The sequence below is a fragment of the Perissodus microlepis genome, chromosome 7, assembly GCF_051167445.1.
Source record: "Perissodus microlepis isolate ML-2025 ecotype Zambia chromosome 7, ASM5116744v1, whole genome shotgun sequence".
In the NCBI taxonomy this organism is placed as follows: Eukaryota; Metazoa; Chordata; class Actinopteri; order Cichliformes; family Cichlidae; genus Perissodus; species Perissodus microlepis.
Genome location: NC_140467.1, coordinates 13,397,571 through 13,413,646, shown reverse-complemented (window position 1 = coordinate 13,413,646; position 16,076 = coordinate 13,397,571). Strand labels below are relative to the sequence as shown.

The 16,076-nt window shown below is 39.8% G+C and overlaps 1 protein-coding gene across 1 annotated transcript in view; it reads left to right on the top strand.

Moving 5' to 3' along the window:
• Window positions 1-16,076, top strand: part of kif23 (kinesin family member 23) — a 24,345-nt gene extending 8,269 nt beyond the window's left edge. The window contains exons 18-38 of the mRNA XM_084936756.1: window positions 37-203; window positions 282-455; window positions 640-891; window positions 1,483-1,830; window positions 2,035-2,268; window positions 2,654-2,742; window positions 4,747-4,816; window positions 4,912-4,982; window positions 8,782-8,817; window positions 9,066-9,132; window positions 9,825-9,984; window positions 11,382-11,543; window positions 11,649-11,815; window positions 11,899-12,072; window positions 12,257-12,508; window positions 13,100-13,447; window positions 13,676-13,909; window positions 14,295-14,383; window positions 15,244-15,313; window positions 15,415-15,485; window positions 15,582-16,076. Coding sequence (XP_084792882.1) covers window positions 37-203; window positions 282-455; window positions 640-891; window positions 1,483-1,830; window positions 2,035-2,268; window positions 2,654-2,742; window positions 4,747-4,816; window positions 4,912-4,982; window positions 8,782-8,817; window positions 9,066-9,132; window positions 9,825-9,984; window positions 11,382-11,543; window positions 11,649-11,815; window positions 11,899-12,072; window positions 12,257-12,508; window positions 13,100-13,447; window positions 13,676-13,909; window positions 14,295-14,383; window positions 15,244-15,313; window positions 15,415-15,485; window positions 15,582-15,597 — 3,251 coding nt within the window. The 3' untranslated portion in view covers window positions 15,598-16,076. The remainder of the gene's footprint in view (window positions 1-36; window positions 204-281; window positions 456-639; window positions 892-1,482; window positions 1,831-2,034; window positions 2,269-2,653; window positions 2,743-4,746; window positions 4,817-4,911; window positions 4,983-8,781; window positions 8,818-9,065; window positions 9,133-9,824; window positions 9,985-11,381; window positions 11,544-11,648; window positions 11,816-11,898; window positions 12,073-12,256; window positions 12,509-13,099; window positions 13,448-13,675; window positions 13,910-14,294; window positions 14,384-15,243; window positions 15,314-15,414; window positions 15,486-15,581) is intronic.

Below are 16,076 nucleotides of genomic sequence, written 5' to 3'. Positions count from 1 at the left end.
TTCTCTTGGCTCACATTTCTCTTGATGTTATTTCAGCCAACATGATGAAGCCTGTGCTCCAAGAACTGGATACCAGCCTAATTTCCAAAGACAACTTTATTCAGGAACAAAACGGCAAACTGATAGAGAAAGACAAAATCATCCAAGGCAACAAGGCAGAGATTGAACGTTTAGAGAAGAAAACAAAGATGCAAGAACACAAGGTGGGAGACTAATCCATTCACGCTGCAGATTTGAAGGTTGTCACTTTTTTTTATTTAATATTAATGTCTCTGTTTCAGATTGACATCCTGCAGAAAACAACTAAAATCTTTGAAGATGACAAGCGCTCGCTGCAGCATGAGCTGGAAACCAGAGAGCAGAGGCTGCAGAGAGAGCTGTCAGAGAAGAGACGCATGGAGCAGCGCATGCATGGCGTGATCTCGGACACCCAGTTCAAGTGGGAGAAAGAATGTGTGAGTTTCAAATATCTTTTTTTTCCCTTTTATTCAACAATATATAGATTTCCAATAGATTTCAGTTTTGCAAACAGCCCTTGTTGGTCATTGTTTTAGTTTTTATAGTGGAAGCTAATTTGTCTTATTCAAGCAACTTGGATAATATTGCATTTGAACATTTTGCAATATCCTCACTGTGCAGGAAAGACGTGTTAATGCACTGCAGCTTGAGATGCAAAATAAGCTGTGGGTGAAAGACGAAAAGCTGAAGCAGCTCAAGGCCATCGTGACAGAGAGCAAGACTCCAGGTCGCCCTGAACCTCCACCCCGTCAGACGCAGCCACAGCCTCTACCACAGCCTCTACCACAACCACAGCATCAGCCCCGTTCTCAGCGACCCTCCAAAGAGGACCGCCTACCGCCAAAGAGATCAGCATCACCCTCACCTGTCCCTGTATGTTGTGTTTAAAAACCATAATGATGAATGTTTTTAAGGGAGTTGAATGGTATTCTGCCCATTCAAAGTTAAATTCTACTGCACTCGTCTCTCTTAATCTACTAACATCACTAATTCCAGTGCCACAGCAGCAGGCAGGTTATAATAAACGCCTCATGCATATGATCATGTAGTCCTTCAGTAATTAAGTACCACTGTGAAACTGAGGAAATTACATTCCTGGTGAATGTGTAAAAGAGTTATTTTGATGCTGTAGATTTCTCAGTAGGTTGGTCTAAATTTATTGGTCTGAATCTATAGTTTTAAAAATCAAAGATACTGAATTTACAACAAATAAGACAAACTGTAAAATGAATTATGTTGCAGATAAATTTGCATCAACTCGCAGATCATTTTAACTCAGCTTAGGTAAATTTACATTTCAGTGTTCATGTTTTTCACCAGGTATGGGGAAAAACATGATCTTTGTACTTTACATAAAGTGGTTGCTGCATTTGATTACATTAGACTGAATGTATCCCGTTCCTATAACGTCTAATTTTTGCATGTCTAACTGTGACCATTTAGTCTTTCCATTTCACTCTCCAGTGCTCAGTCGATTCCCCTCACGTCAGTTCAAAGCCAGAGTCACAGTCAGGCAGTGCTGCTAGTGATGAGGAGGATGAGACGGACCCAAGGCCCACCTGCCCCGTCCCCAGCAGAAGTACCTTTTTGTCTGTGGCTAGATCTGCACGTGAGGAACAGGCAGCTCAGGACAGCATGCAGGGTTACAGTTCCCCTAGTACACCCACAAGAACACCCACAAGACCCCAGGCCTCAACGGGCACTTCAGTCGGCCGGGCCAGGAGGAGAGCTGTGTGCTTGAGCAGAGTGGATGAGAGAGACTGCTTCCCTTCCCCTTCGTTTCATGTAGACCTAATTGAAAGAAGATACAGGGTCAGTGAGTTAGCTAAAGGCAGCAGCATGAGGTTGTGATGTGTCAGCATTTTGGCTCCTACAAGTTTAGGGTGTGGGCTACCCTGGCCCCCAAAATGTATAAGTTTCATGATTTGTCAAGTTCTGTGTTTTTGTTCACTTTGGACTTTTTTAAAATTTATTTTCTTTCCCCTTTTTAAACCGTTTTCCTGTTGATCTGTTCAGACGACAGCACCAGTACGCCCGCTTCACCGTCGTTCCCGCTCTGCTGGTGGGGAGAAGTGGGTGGACCATAAGCCATCGTCAAGCATGGACTTGGGCACAGTTTTGCAGCCGGTCATCCCCAACGCCATCCAGGTGTCTGCACCCAGCGAGAAGGCTCTGTCCAAGTGTGACAGATACGTGCTAACGCACCAAGAAGTTGCCTCCGACGGCGAGATACAGACCAAACTTATAAAGGTCAAGTATGCAGCACAGCATATTACTGATATTCAGAATGATATATTTGGTTACACTTCCTTACTCATGCAGACATTTATATTAGCAAGTTTTCAGCAAACCAGCAGCATATTTGCCAACTTGAGTTTGAGTCAGTGTGGTTTTGTAACTGTTTGTTTTACACTTTGCTCGAATAAATTTGTCAGTTTTAAGAAGTGAATTTAAATAATTTCTATAAAGTGGTTCTCAATGTTCTGTTGCATGATTGTAGTAGCGTGCATGCTTATCCTTAGAAAGGAAACTCTTGTGATGGTTAAATTACTGATCACAAGAAGGGCTTCGCACTGTATTAAATATTAAATAATAAAGTTATCTAATGGTGGTTCTTTTTGTTTTTTTTCTTTAGGGTGAGGTCATCAAAACGAGAGGGGGAGGGCAAGCTGTCCAGTTCACTGACATTGAGACACTGAAACAGGAGCTCACTACAGTCTCAAGGTAATAATTTATAACCTTAACCGAAAAAAAACCCCATTGAAATGTTTAATACAGGGCTTATACAGGTGCTTGAAATCCTTGAATACACTTGAATTTTAATATTGTCTTTTCAAGGTTGTTTTTTTTTTTTTTGTTGTTTTTTTTTTGGGGGGGGGGGGCATATAGGAATAAGCATTAGTGATGGGATTTCCGGCTCTTTTTAGAGATCCGGCTCTTTCGCTTCGGCTCAGTAAAAAGAGCCGGCTCTTTCGGCTCCGAACCGGCTCTTCAGGTTGTTTTGTTGCTTTAATTAATTTATTATTAACAATAATATAAAATTATGCACAAAAGGAATTACTAACGTAAAAAAAGTGGTTTTATTTATATATAAATATATGCGGTGGCCCCTAGAGACAAAACACGTACAAACTCCAAAACACATTTCTAGCATGAACTGAACTTCCAAAGCAGAGCTACTAGAGCACTTAAATTACACAATTGAAAGCATGTGTGTGTTGTTTGTGTATTTATACACAGGCACTCATATATATTCAAATTATTTAAAAAAAAATGTTCATTTACCTGTTACTACCACACACCAAATCCGGTCGTTGGTACTTGCTGGCTTGTGTAGCCACTAGGTAACTTCTGGAGCACTTCTGTTGTCTTTTGTACGTGTTTTGAGTTTTTATGTGCTTCTGAGTTTTTACGCGCTTCGGAGTTTGTACGTGTTTTTACGTGTTTTGGAGTTTGTATGTGCTTCAGGGTTTGTACGTGCTTCAGAGTTTGTATGTGCTTTGTCTCTAGGGGCCACCGTAAATATACTTTTATTTATTCACTCCACATAAAATGTAATAAATAAATCATATAATACAAAAATCAACTATTCACATTTCAACTTTTAACTATTTAAATTTTCAGCTTTTTCCTTTTACAAATTTAAAGTGAAACAACACAAAACACTGCAAACCACAACACAATTAAATATAAATTAAAATATGAAAACAAAAAGAAGATGCATATTCTCTGTCATATGGACCTGCATGAATAAACTTTCTGAATTCTTTATCATCTGCAACTGAAAATAGTTGTGGATGATTACTATACCTTTCTAATGTGACATTGTTGTCCCTGGCTCTCTTTCTCTCTCTGGCTCTGTTCCTGTGCTACTGAGTGTAACTACCGCCCCTCCCCCCTCTGCCCAGCGTAAAGCACAAGGCTGTGTGCTGAGTGAAGCAGAAAAAAAGTGCAAGAGAGAGGCTGAGAGAAAGAAGGAAAAAAAAAAACAACACGTGACGGCTCGCGATAAGGAGCCGGCTCGCGTCGTTCACGTCAAAGAGCCGGCTCTAAGAGCCATTTCGTTCGCAAACGACCCATCACTAATAAGCATCAGTATCTGATGAGATGACTTATTCTTATCTTTTGGGTGTTTGGTGCAGTTTTGTGGGGGCGTTTTGTTTGTTTTGCTTTGGGTTTTTTGTTTGTTTTGTTGTTTCTCAGCAGGAGATGAATATCTCTAACAAGTTGATTTATTCACATTTGCACATCTTAATTTTTAAGTGAAATGTGCGTTTTGAGTTTATACACTTATAAGGCAACCTTTTCCTTTTGCAGTATTTTTGTGTAGTGTTTTTCTATGTTTTAACAAAAGGGGAACAAAGGCATTTAATAACAGGATAACAAAAAAACTGGATTTGCTTTCTGTGCTGGCCTTGTTCTGTCTGGTATCCAGACAGATACCAGACAGGAACCGGTATCCAGTTCCTGTCTGTCTTTGACTGAGATCAATTTGACAGCTCAGTTGAGCAAAGACAGCAGGACACAGCATTGGACATTTTGATTATCTTATTTCACTACTGTTGTCAGTTTGGTATCCAGTTAAAAAAAACAAACATATTAATATTGTTAATAATTTTACATACATTACCTAACGTGCCTCCTGAGTCTTACTTTTTTTTAAAGTTGTTAAATATGATTCCAAACTGCTGAAGCTGTACTAATGTTTTTACGTATCGATCTCTGAAGGCGGAAGAGGAAGTCTTCAGAAGGCGTGTCAGCCAGTGGAGATGGAGCTTTGACTGATGTGGAGACGAGGGTAAGCTGATTTAAAAAATTCTCCTCAGATTCGAGGCTGAGCTATTCAGAACACTTGCAAATAGATTTAGGTCCTAATCTTTTCCCTCTTCACAGTGCTCTGTGGCTGTGGCGATGAGGGCTGGATCAAACTTGGGACCTGGGTTGGAGCATCATGCAGTCACCAAGTAAGCTGTCAACTTTCTGCATCGCCTCTGAGTAAAGTGTAGTTTTCACTCAGAATACATAACTACAGATTGTGATTCACTTGGTTTTCTGTTACAGGCGCAGAAAACCCTAAAAGCTGCTGACAGATCAACAGTGACCACTCCCCTTTATCCTCACCTGGCTGTTGTGCAATAGTCTGACCTCTGTTTTTATATTTAGTTCTAGTGATGATATTTAAATGCTTTCCATCTTTTTATATAAATATGCAGAAGAGTATATACATAGGTCACCAAAGCATTGTTGTGTAAAATAACTATCTATTTACTCAGATATATGCATCTTTAGTTACTGTGGCTCTACAGCTAAACAAAATTCTGTTTGCACATATTTTACTCTGCTCACGAGTTATTGTAAACCTCCACAGTAATGATTTTTGTCTCATGTATACAATTTGTCTGATTTTGGTGAATTAAACTGAGCTTCAAGTTTGGAAAAAGTGTTTTTGTTTTCATTTTACACCTTTCTCACTTTTCTTTACTACACTGAAAAAAATGCAATAGAGTGGTTGCTGAATTTGCATATAAGGATTTTGTGTATCCAGGTTGACTAATTTCAATTTCCCATCTAAACATAATTTAGTCTTTTAATGCTAACATATTCTGTAAAGATGTTCAGTCTTAGATTAGAGCATATGTTCCGCTGCCCCTCAGGTGCTATAAATGGCAAAGATATGGGCACATCACTACAGTTTGCAAATGGGAAATGGGTATCCCAAGTGTGGAGGTGAACACAGATATGAGGAATGTGGGGATAGTGTAGGATAAATGCAGTAACTGTGGGGGGCAGCAAGGAGTAAGTTATGGGGTTGTTAAGTCAGAAAGAAAGCCATGGAGGCCAAACAAGTTGAAGTAGCTCACAACGTAAGTTACACCGAGGCTGTCAAGAGGGAACAGAAGGCACAGGAAAGGCTCAACCGATGTCAACATCAGATTTAGTACAGACACGTGGAACTCATACAGGACTGACAGTGGAGAAGATGATTTTGTTTATTGCCTATGTTATAAATTGCATAGATCAAGTGAAACACAAAACAGAAAATTATAATAATTGCGAAAGGAGCAGAGAGGTCTTTTGGCATTAAAGATATATCTCGGGAACATATCAATATAAGACTTGGAGGAGAGGGAGATGAGAGGACCGGGAGAGGACAGTATGATCATCTTACAGTGGAACGCCACAAGTTTGATTGCAAATGGACAAGGGCTCAAAGGATTCATCAAAAAATGCGAAAAGAAATAATCTGTATTCAGAAGACCTGGCTTAAACCTACTTTGGATTTTGTTATTAAAGGTTATGATGATGTCCGGAGAGATAGAAATGAGGGTAATGGAAGAGGATGTGTAAAATTTGTAAAGCAAGGAACCCAATATAGAGTCCTAGCTATAGGAACACAGTTAGAATACTTTGTAATAAAAATCTGGTCAAGATATAGTAGCATCAGAGTGGTCAATTTTTTGAATCCGGGTAACACTGTTATCAGTAGAGGAACTTGGCACATATTTAAGTGGGAAAGTAATATGGTGTGGGGACTTTAATGCACACAGCACATTATGGGGTAACTATAAGGATCAGAATGGAGCAGTGATTGATAGAGATATAAAAAAAAAGTGTGTCTGAATGATGGAAGTGGTACAAGAGTGAAAGTTAGAACAGGTGCAGAATCAGCAAGTGACATTACATTAGTGTCACACTCATTGGCAGGTATTTATTCATGGAAGGTAATAAAAAAGACAACTGTAGGCAGTGACCATTATCCTATAATGACTGAGATAGAGCTGAGTGTAGAGAAACATGACATAGGGGGTGTGCAGAAGTGGTGTTTCAGTAATGCAGATTGGGATACATTTAGATTAGTTAGTGAAATGCAAAAGATTGATATGAATGTTGGGGTTGATGATTTCAATTATTCTATTCGTAAGGCAGTTTTAGAGGCAGAAAACTGGGTGATAAAGAGGAAAGAAGGGAAAAGAAGATTGTATCTTGTTGGACAAAGGATTGTGATAAAGTGATTAAATAAAGCTTTTAACATATTAAAGAGGAATCGCAGTTTTCAGAATTTCATTGAATATAAAAAATTACAAGCTAAGGTAAGAAGAACAATTAAAAATGCAAAGAGGGACTTCTGGAGGGGTTTTTGTAATTCAGTAAGGAGGGAGACAAAAATACACAATGTTTGGTCAATGATTAGAAGGATGAATGGTATAAAAAGGGAGTATGGATATCCAATCTTGAGAGATGGAAAGGCAACAGCATTAAAAGATGAGGAAAAAGCAAAACCTTTGTTAAAATCCATAGTTCAGGCAATGCTAGTGGAGAAGGGCGAAGTGGAAGAGAAATGACAACCATAGAGAATAAGGATTTACTGAAACAAGTAGAAGATACAGATGGTTTATTAAATATTACTTTTACAAAGTCAGAATTGAATCGAGTTCTTCGGAAATCCAAATTATAAGCACCGGAAAAAGATCAGGTTTGCTATATCATGATAAACCATCTTAGTGAGTCAGCTAAAGATCTTTTGTTAGAGTTCAGTCAGTATCAGGCACTAAGACTCTGCACAGGTGCATTTAAAACAACCTCAACAGCAGCTTTACAGGTAGAGATGGGTGAGATGCCACTAGGAATCAGAAGAAAACAGCTAACACTCAATTACTGGGCAAATCTACAGGGACATGGACAGGATCACCCAACACAAGAGGTACTGAAACCTTGCTGGGAGGAAGGGCATTTAGTTTAAACTCACATACAGGTTTATATTGACCAGCATTATAATTATGTACAAATATATACAGATGCATCAAAGAATACAGCCAGTCAAACCAGTGTTGTTCTGGAGTTTAAAGTCAAAATAGGGAAAAGGATCAATGATGGACTGTCGGAGAAATGGAGACTGGAGAAAAGCTCACAATTCTGTTAGCTGGTCAGTGGATAGAAGATACGAGGCCGTTACAATCAGTCATTTGTTCAGACTCAAGCTCGTCATTGGCCAGTTTACAGTGTAGCCACTCGGAAAGTAGAGCAGATGTTCTAACAGAAATTCAGGAAACACTTTACATAATACAAATGATGGGACTACAGTTGTCTTTTTATGGATTACGGCTCACTATGGAGTAAAAGAAAATGAAATGGCAAATAGAGCTGCGAAGAAAGCCACAAAACATGGGGTAGTTGACCTGGTTATTAACTTCTGTAAGACAGAGATAAAGAGTATTGTAAGGCAAGAAATGAAGAAAAGATGGGAAAAACAGTGGGAGGGGGAAACGAGGGGACTGTCCTATAAAATTCAGCGGAGAGTAGAAGAAATGAGAACCACAGGAAGGAGTAGGAGAAAGGAGGTGGTACATATCGTGGTCATATCGAGAATAAGACATACTGGTTTGAACACTACACTATTCATGATAGGGAAACATAATACAGGGAAATGTGACTACTGTGGAAAAGAGGAAACTAGAGAACATGTTATATTACACTGTCAGAAGTACCAGGTGGAGAAAAGACGACTGACCCGAAACCTCAGAAACATAAAAATGAAGCTAGATCTTATTGATTTACTGCAAAAGGTCTCAAGAAGTGAAAGTTATCAGGCCTTAATTCAGTTTTTAAAAGAAAGTAAATTGTTTGGGAGGATTTGAGGTTTTTTTTTTGGTGGCGGTAATGCATCCTTCAGTTGTTTGCCAACCGCCAATCAAATTTAAAAGAAGAAGAAGAGGCGTCGAGGTGGAGGGACGATTTAAAACTAGACAAATAGAAACGGTGAATTCAGCATAGGTACCACGTTATAATGACGAGAGAAGTGTAAGTATAGGTTTATATTATATATGTTGCAGGCGGGCTATATTGTTTGTGTGTATTACCCTGTCACTAAATGGTGAATTTAAGTTTAAGGAGTTAACAACGGACGCTGACGCTCTGCTTTACTGTTAGCAGGGGGCTAATTAGCCATCTAGCAAGTGGCTTTGTTAAGCCATTATAAAGTAATTAATTGTTAACGCTTACGCTTCTGTTTGAATTGTGAATGACTTTGTATTTATTTACTTTTACAGGAAGGTTAAAACCCCCAGCAGGCCTCCTCCAAAAAAACCCTCCAGCAACCAGACGGACCCAGTTGGGGTGAGTGTCCCTGAATTCTTAAAGGTCAACTTGGCAGACAGCACAGACGTGAATCTCATACATTCCACTGGGTGGGGAAAAAAAATTCCAGTAAGGGAATGTTTAAACCTAGAGTGGAGTAATTTACTGACAGAGTGAAAATTCTTCTGGACAGTTTCTCTTCAACCTGAATGTGAGCCCACAGTTTCGCTCTGCAGCCATCAGTTTTCTTCCTCAAAGGCAACAGATTTAGACTTTTTCATCTGGAAGAGTTTTATTGAGAGGAGTGCCACCTGACTGCCATCTAACTGAGGTTTTAAACTTTAAGACAGCAGTGAAACCTGCTATGATGTATGGTTTGGAGACAGTGGCACTGACAAAAAAGATGGGAGGCAGTGCTGGAGGTGGCAGAGTTAAAGATGTTAAGATTTTCATTGAAACTGACCAGAATGGCCAAGAATAGAAATGAGTATCAGACAAACAGCTCAGCTTGAGCTGTTTGGAGGCTCCAAAATAACCCACCGGTTTAAAAACGACTTCGATGGAGAGGGAAAAGTTAGAATGGTTGTCTGTGTCGATCCCAAGACTGATGACTATGAGGAAACCCTGGTAACTTGACCCTGCCCTCTTACTTTGTGTCTTTTTAATTAACCCGAAATTTTATTTATTTATTTATTTTCTCCTGACATAAAGGAAATGCTCTGTTTGTGTAGCTTTTGGTGCAGTTTGCAGAGATGACGCAAGTGGAGGAAGTGGCCAGGCCAGCGGACAGACCAATCTGTAGCGCTACTCCAGGCCGTCATCATAGAAACCAGGCATTCAAAGATGAGCTGTCTCACAGATTGGAAGAACGCAGTGGCCCGATAGTTCCTGGTAAAAAAAAATTAATACTGTGCTTAAGTTTTTATTTATTTATTTATTTAACACCCTGTTAATCAAGTGATTAGCCTAAATTTAGGCGCACTGAAGTTTTACACTCAACCTTTTAAACAGAGCAACATCAAGTGTATAATGAGGGTTTTTTCCACTTCTGGTAATTGTTGTTATATTTAATAATCCACTGGACACATTTTTGTGTGCTTCCAAATTCAGATTATATAGCACCTTTCAAGACAAAGATCACAAAGTGCTTCACACAGAAATGTAGGGATGCTTTCTTGCGTTTGTGCAGTATCTCTAAAATTAGAAATCTCCTCTGTCAGAGTGATGCTGAAAAGTTACTTCATGCATTTATTACTATGACTCTTGTAATTCATTATCAACTTGTCCCAAAAGCTCCCTGAAAAGCCTTCAGTTGATCCAGAACAGCGAGAGTGCCAACAGCATCTCAGAAGAGGGCATATTTGCTTTTGTGGAACCAGCTCCCAGTTTGAATTTGAAACACCCTCTTTCTGCTTTTAGGATTAGGCTTAAAACTTTCTTATAGTTTGGTATTCATCAGATGACTGTAAACTGTCCATTAATTATGCAGCTTGTTTATGCTGCAATACGTCTTGGCTACTGTGGGCTTCTTCACTAACCTCTTTTCACTCTCTTCCACAGCACATCTTTTATGCTGTCTTCTTCCCCTCATCCACTCATTCCTATTCCTATTAAATGGAAGTTTTTCTTCCCACTGTCATCGGTTGCTTGTGAATTGTATATTAAATGGCCAGAAATGTCAGGATAATGCATCATTTCTCTGAAATTACAACAATGATTTAGATGATACTTCAAAATAACAGCCCAAATAAGATGGCAGCTTTTACATGGACTTTTCATTTTCATTTTATCATCTCAAGGAGAATTATAGTTGGAGGTGGCTGTAGCTCAGGAGGAAGAGCAGGCCATCTGCTAATCGCAAAGCTGGTGATTCGAACCCTGGCTGCTTCAGTCTGAATGCCAAGTATCCTTGGGGAAGATACTTTGAGCGCTCAGTGTACAAAAGCGCGATATAAGAAACAGTCCATTTACCATAGTTAACTGTAGCGACATTTAAAGTATTATTCAGCCTTGTATTCACAATTTTAGAAAACTCTGACAACGTACTGTGTGTAAAGGTTTAATTTGAAAATGAGAGAATGCATTATTTTTCAAGAAGTTCTTTGGAAACACAAAACATGCAAATTACCGGACAAGCCAAACTCTTGCAAACGTAATTTCCATTAAAATTAAACACAATTAATCTGAACTAGTACCGTGCAAATGTTTTAACAGTGCAGTATTGTGTGTGATGATTATTAAAAACCACACAATTGCTTTAAGGACTTGTGATTCTTTGTCTTCTGTAGACATGCCTGCTGCTGCAAACACTCTGATCCTCAGTCTCCCATCTCTACCCTCCTGTGAGCTGACTGACCCACATGATGACATCACGCTGCCCAGGCTGATTGAAGCCCTGAAGAACAGGCAGAGGATCAAGCAGATGCTGATGGAGGACTACAGTAAAACAGGTGTCTGTTCTCATTTTAGCTCACCTGGTACTATTTGGCTTTGAAAGATCAGTTTTTGAATAGTTGTCTTTCTCTTGGCTCACATTTCTCTTGATGTTATTTCAGCCAACATGATGAAGCCTGTGCTCCAAGAACTGGATACCAGCCTAATTTCCAAAGACAACTTTATTCAGGAACAAAACGGCAAACTGATAGAGAAAGACAAAATCATCCAAGGCAACAAGGCAGAGATTGAACGTTTAGAGAAGAAAACAAAGATGCAAGAACACAAGGTGGGAGACTAATCCATTCACGCTGCAGATTTGAAGGTTGTCACTTTTTTTTATTTTTAATGTCTCACATGTCTCTGTTTCAGATTGACATCCTGCAGAAAACAACTAAAATCTTTGAAGATGACAAGCGCTCGCTGCAGCATGAGCTGGAAACCAGAGAGCAGAGGCTGCAGAGAGAGCTTTCAGAGAAGAGACGCATGGAGCAGCGCATGCATGGCGTGATCTCGGACACCCAGTTCAAGTGGGAGAAAGAATGTGTGAGTTTCAAATATCTTTTTTTTCCCTTTTATTCAACAATATATAGATTTCCAATAGATTTCAGTTTTGCAAACAGCCCTTGTTGGTCATTGTTTTAGTTTTTATAGTGGAAGCTAATTTGTCTTATTCAAGCAACTTGGATAATATTGCATTTGAACATTTTGCAATATCCTCACTGTGCAGGAAAGACGTGTTAATGCACTGCAGCTTGAGATGCAAAATAAGCTGTGGGTGAAAGACGAAAAGCTGAAGCAGCTCAAGGCCATCGTGACAGAGAGCAAGACTCCAGGTCGCCCTGAACCTCCACCCCGTCAGACGCAGCCACAGCCTCTACCACAGCCTCTACCACAACCACAGCATCAGCCCCGTTCTCAGCGACCCTCCAAAGAGGACCGCCTACCGCCAAAGAGATCAGCATCACCCTCACCTGTCCCTGTATGTTGTGTTTAAAAACCATAATGATGAATGTTTTTAAGGGAGTTGAATGGTATTCTGCCCATTCAAAGTTAAATTCTACTGCACTCGTCTCTCTTAATCTACTAACATCACTAATTCCAGTGCCACAGCAGCAGGCAGGTTATAATAAACGCCTCATGCATATGATCATGTAGTCCTTCAGTAATTAAGTACCACTGTGAAACTGAGGAAATTACATTCCTGGTGAATGTGTAAAAGAGTTATTTTGATGCTGTAGATTTCTCAGTAGGTTGGTCTAAATTTATTGGTCTGAATCTATAGTTTTAAAAATCAAAGATACTGAATTTACAACAAATAAGACAAACTGTAAAATGAATTATGTTGCAGATAAATTTGCATCAACTCGCAGATCATTTTAACTCAGCTTAGGTAAATTTACATTTCAGTGTTCATGTTTTTCACCAGGTATGGGGAAAAACATGATCTTTGTACTTTACATAAAGTGGTTGCTGCATTTGATTACATTAGACTGAATGTATCCCGTTCCTATAACGTCTAATTTTTGCATGTCTAACTGTGACCATTTAGTCTTTCCATTTCACTCTCCAGTGCTCAGTCGATTCCCCTCACGTCAGTCCAAAGCCAGAGTCACAGTCAGGCAGTGCTGCTAGTGATGAGGAGGATGAGACGAACCCAAGGCCCACCTGCCCCGTCCCCAGCAGAAGTACCTTTTTGTCTGTGGCTAGATCTGCACGTGAGGAACAGGCAGCTCAGGACAGCATGCAGGGTTACAGTTCCCCTAGTACACCCACAAGAACACCCACAAGACCCCAGGCCTCAACGGGCACTTCAGTCGGCCGGGCCAGGAGGAGAGCTGTGTGCTTGAGCAGAGTGGATGAGAGAGACTGCTTCCCTTCCCCTTCGTTTCATGTAGACCTAATTGAAAGAAGATACAGGGTCAGTGAGTTAGCTAAAGGCAGCAGCATGAGGTTGTGATGTGTCAGCATTTTGGCTCCTACAAGTTTAGGGTGTGGGCTACCCTGGCCCCCAAAATGTATAAGTTTCATGATTTCTTTTGTCAAGCTTTGTAATGCTTTGTCAAGTTCTGTGTTTTTGTTCACTTTGGACTTTTTTTAAATTTATTTTCTTCCCCTTTTTAAACCGTTTTCCTGTTGATCTGTTCAGACGACAGCACCAGTACGCCCGCTTCACCGTCGTTCCCGCTCTGCTGGTGGGGAGAAGTGGGTGGACCATAAGCCATCGTCAAGCATGGACTTGGGCACAGTTTTGCAGCCGGTCATCCCCAACGCCATCCAGGTGTCTGCACCCAGCGAGAAGGCTCTGTCCAAGTGTGACAGATACGTGCTAACGCACCAAGAAGTTGCCTCCGACGGCGAGATACAGACCAAACTTATAAAGGTCAAGTATGCAGCACAGCATATTACTGATATTCAGAATGATATATTTGGTTACACTTCCTTACTCATGCAGACATTTATATTAGCAAGTTTTCAGCAAACCAGCAGCATATTTGCCAACTTGAGTTTGAGTCAGTGTGGTTTTGTAACTGTTTGTTTTACACTTTGCTCGAATAAATTTGTCAGTTTTAAGAAGTGAATTTAAATAATTTCTATAAAGTGGTTCTCAGTGTTCTGTTGCATGATTGTAGTAGCGTGCATGCTTATCCTTAGAAAGGAAACTCTTGTGATGGTTGAATTACTGATCACAAGAAGGGCTTCGCACTGTATTAAATATTAAATAATAAAGTTATCTAATGGTGGTTCTTTTTGTTTTTTTTCTTTAGGGCGAGGTCATCAAAACGAGAGGAGGAGGGCAAGCTGTCCAGTTCACTGACATTGAGACACTGAAACAGGAGCTCACTACAGTCCCAAGGTAATAATTTATAATTATAAAAATGTCTTGAATTTGCACCCTAAAAAAATGTTTAACATTTTTAGATGTGTTACCTGACCATATAATGTTCCATATGGTGAGCTGGATTTCTGGATACTGCCACATTATCAAAAAATAGATAATACTTTTCTTCTTCTTAATAGAAAATAAGACTTAACCACCAAGTTTATTTCCATTCTGGAATGTTATAATCGTTGTGTTGCTGAGGTTTAAATATATTTCACTCTGTAATAACAGGATAACAAAAAAACTGGGGTTTGCTTTCTGTGCTGGGATTGTTCTAGAGCAGTGGTTCTTAACCTGGGTTCGATCGAACCCTAGGGGTTCAGTGAGTCGGTCTCAGGGGTTCGGCAGAGCCTCCACCGTGACATGCACGGCTCATTTTGTGCACCAATAAAAAACATATCTATGTCTTGAATTTGAAAAAAATCATATTTTATTTTTCACTAAAGAGGGGTTCAGTGAATGCGCATATGAAACTGGTGGAGTTCGGTACCTCCAACAAGGTTAAGAACCACCGTTCTAGAGTCTGTCTTTGACTGAGATCAACTTGACAGCTCAGTTGAGCAAAAACTCATCTCTTATTCTATGTAATTCATAACAGCAGGACACAGCATCGGACATTTTGATTATCTTATTTCACTACTGCTGTGAATTTTGTAAAAAAAACAAACAAAAAAAAAACTAGTATTGTTAATATTGTTATTGTTGTTAATATTGTTAATAATTTTACATACATTACCTAACGTGCCTCCTGAGTCTTACATTTTCTTAAGTTGTTAAATATGATTCCAAACTGCTGAAGCTGTACTAATGTTTTTACGTATCAATCTCTGAAGTTGGAAGAGGAAGTCTTCAGAAGGCGTGTCAGTCAGTGGAGATGGAGCTTTGACTGATGTGGAGACGAGGGTAAGCTGATTAAAAAATTCTCCTTCTAGTATCAGAATCAGGCTGAGCTATTCAGAACACTTGCAAATAGATTTAGGTCCTAATCTTTTCCCTCTTCGCAGTGCTCTGTGGCTGTGGCGATGAGGGCTGGATCAAACTTGGGACCTGGGTTGGAGCATCATGCAGTCACCAAGTAAGCTGTCAACTTTCTGCATCGCCTCTGAGTAAAGTGTTGTTTTCAGCAGAATACATAACTACAGATTGTGATTCACTCGGTTTTCTGTTACAGGCGCAGAAAACCCTAAAAGCTGCTAACAGATCAACAGTGACCACTCCCCTTTATCCTCACCTGGCTGTTGTGCAATAATAAAAATAATATTAATAAAAAAATGTATTTAAAAGAGCCTTTCAAGCACACTTAACAATAGAATAAAACACATAAACTGAGGGAGAGAACAAGTGTTTCTTACATCTGGGGCTAGAGAGTTCCACAGCCTGGGTGCAGAGCAACTGAAAGCTCTTTTTCCCATAGTGCTGAGGTGGAAAGAAGGCACAGCAAGCTGGATAGAAGAGGTAGTGCTTAACAGGTCAGAAAGGTAAGCTAGTAGGAGGGGGTTCTTGTAATAATCCGGAGTTTTGAACCAGTTGACGCTTATGGAGGAATTTTTGGGGGAGACCATGCAAAAGAGAATTGCAATAGTCAATGCGGGAAGTAACAAGAATGGGCGTAGACTGGGTGGAAAGAAGGACGTAATCGGTTAATGTGGATGGAAATAGGCAGAAC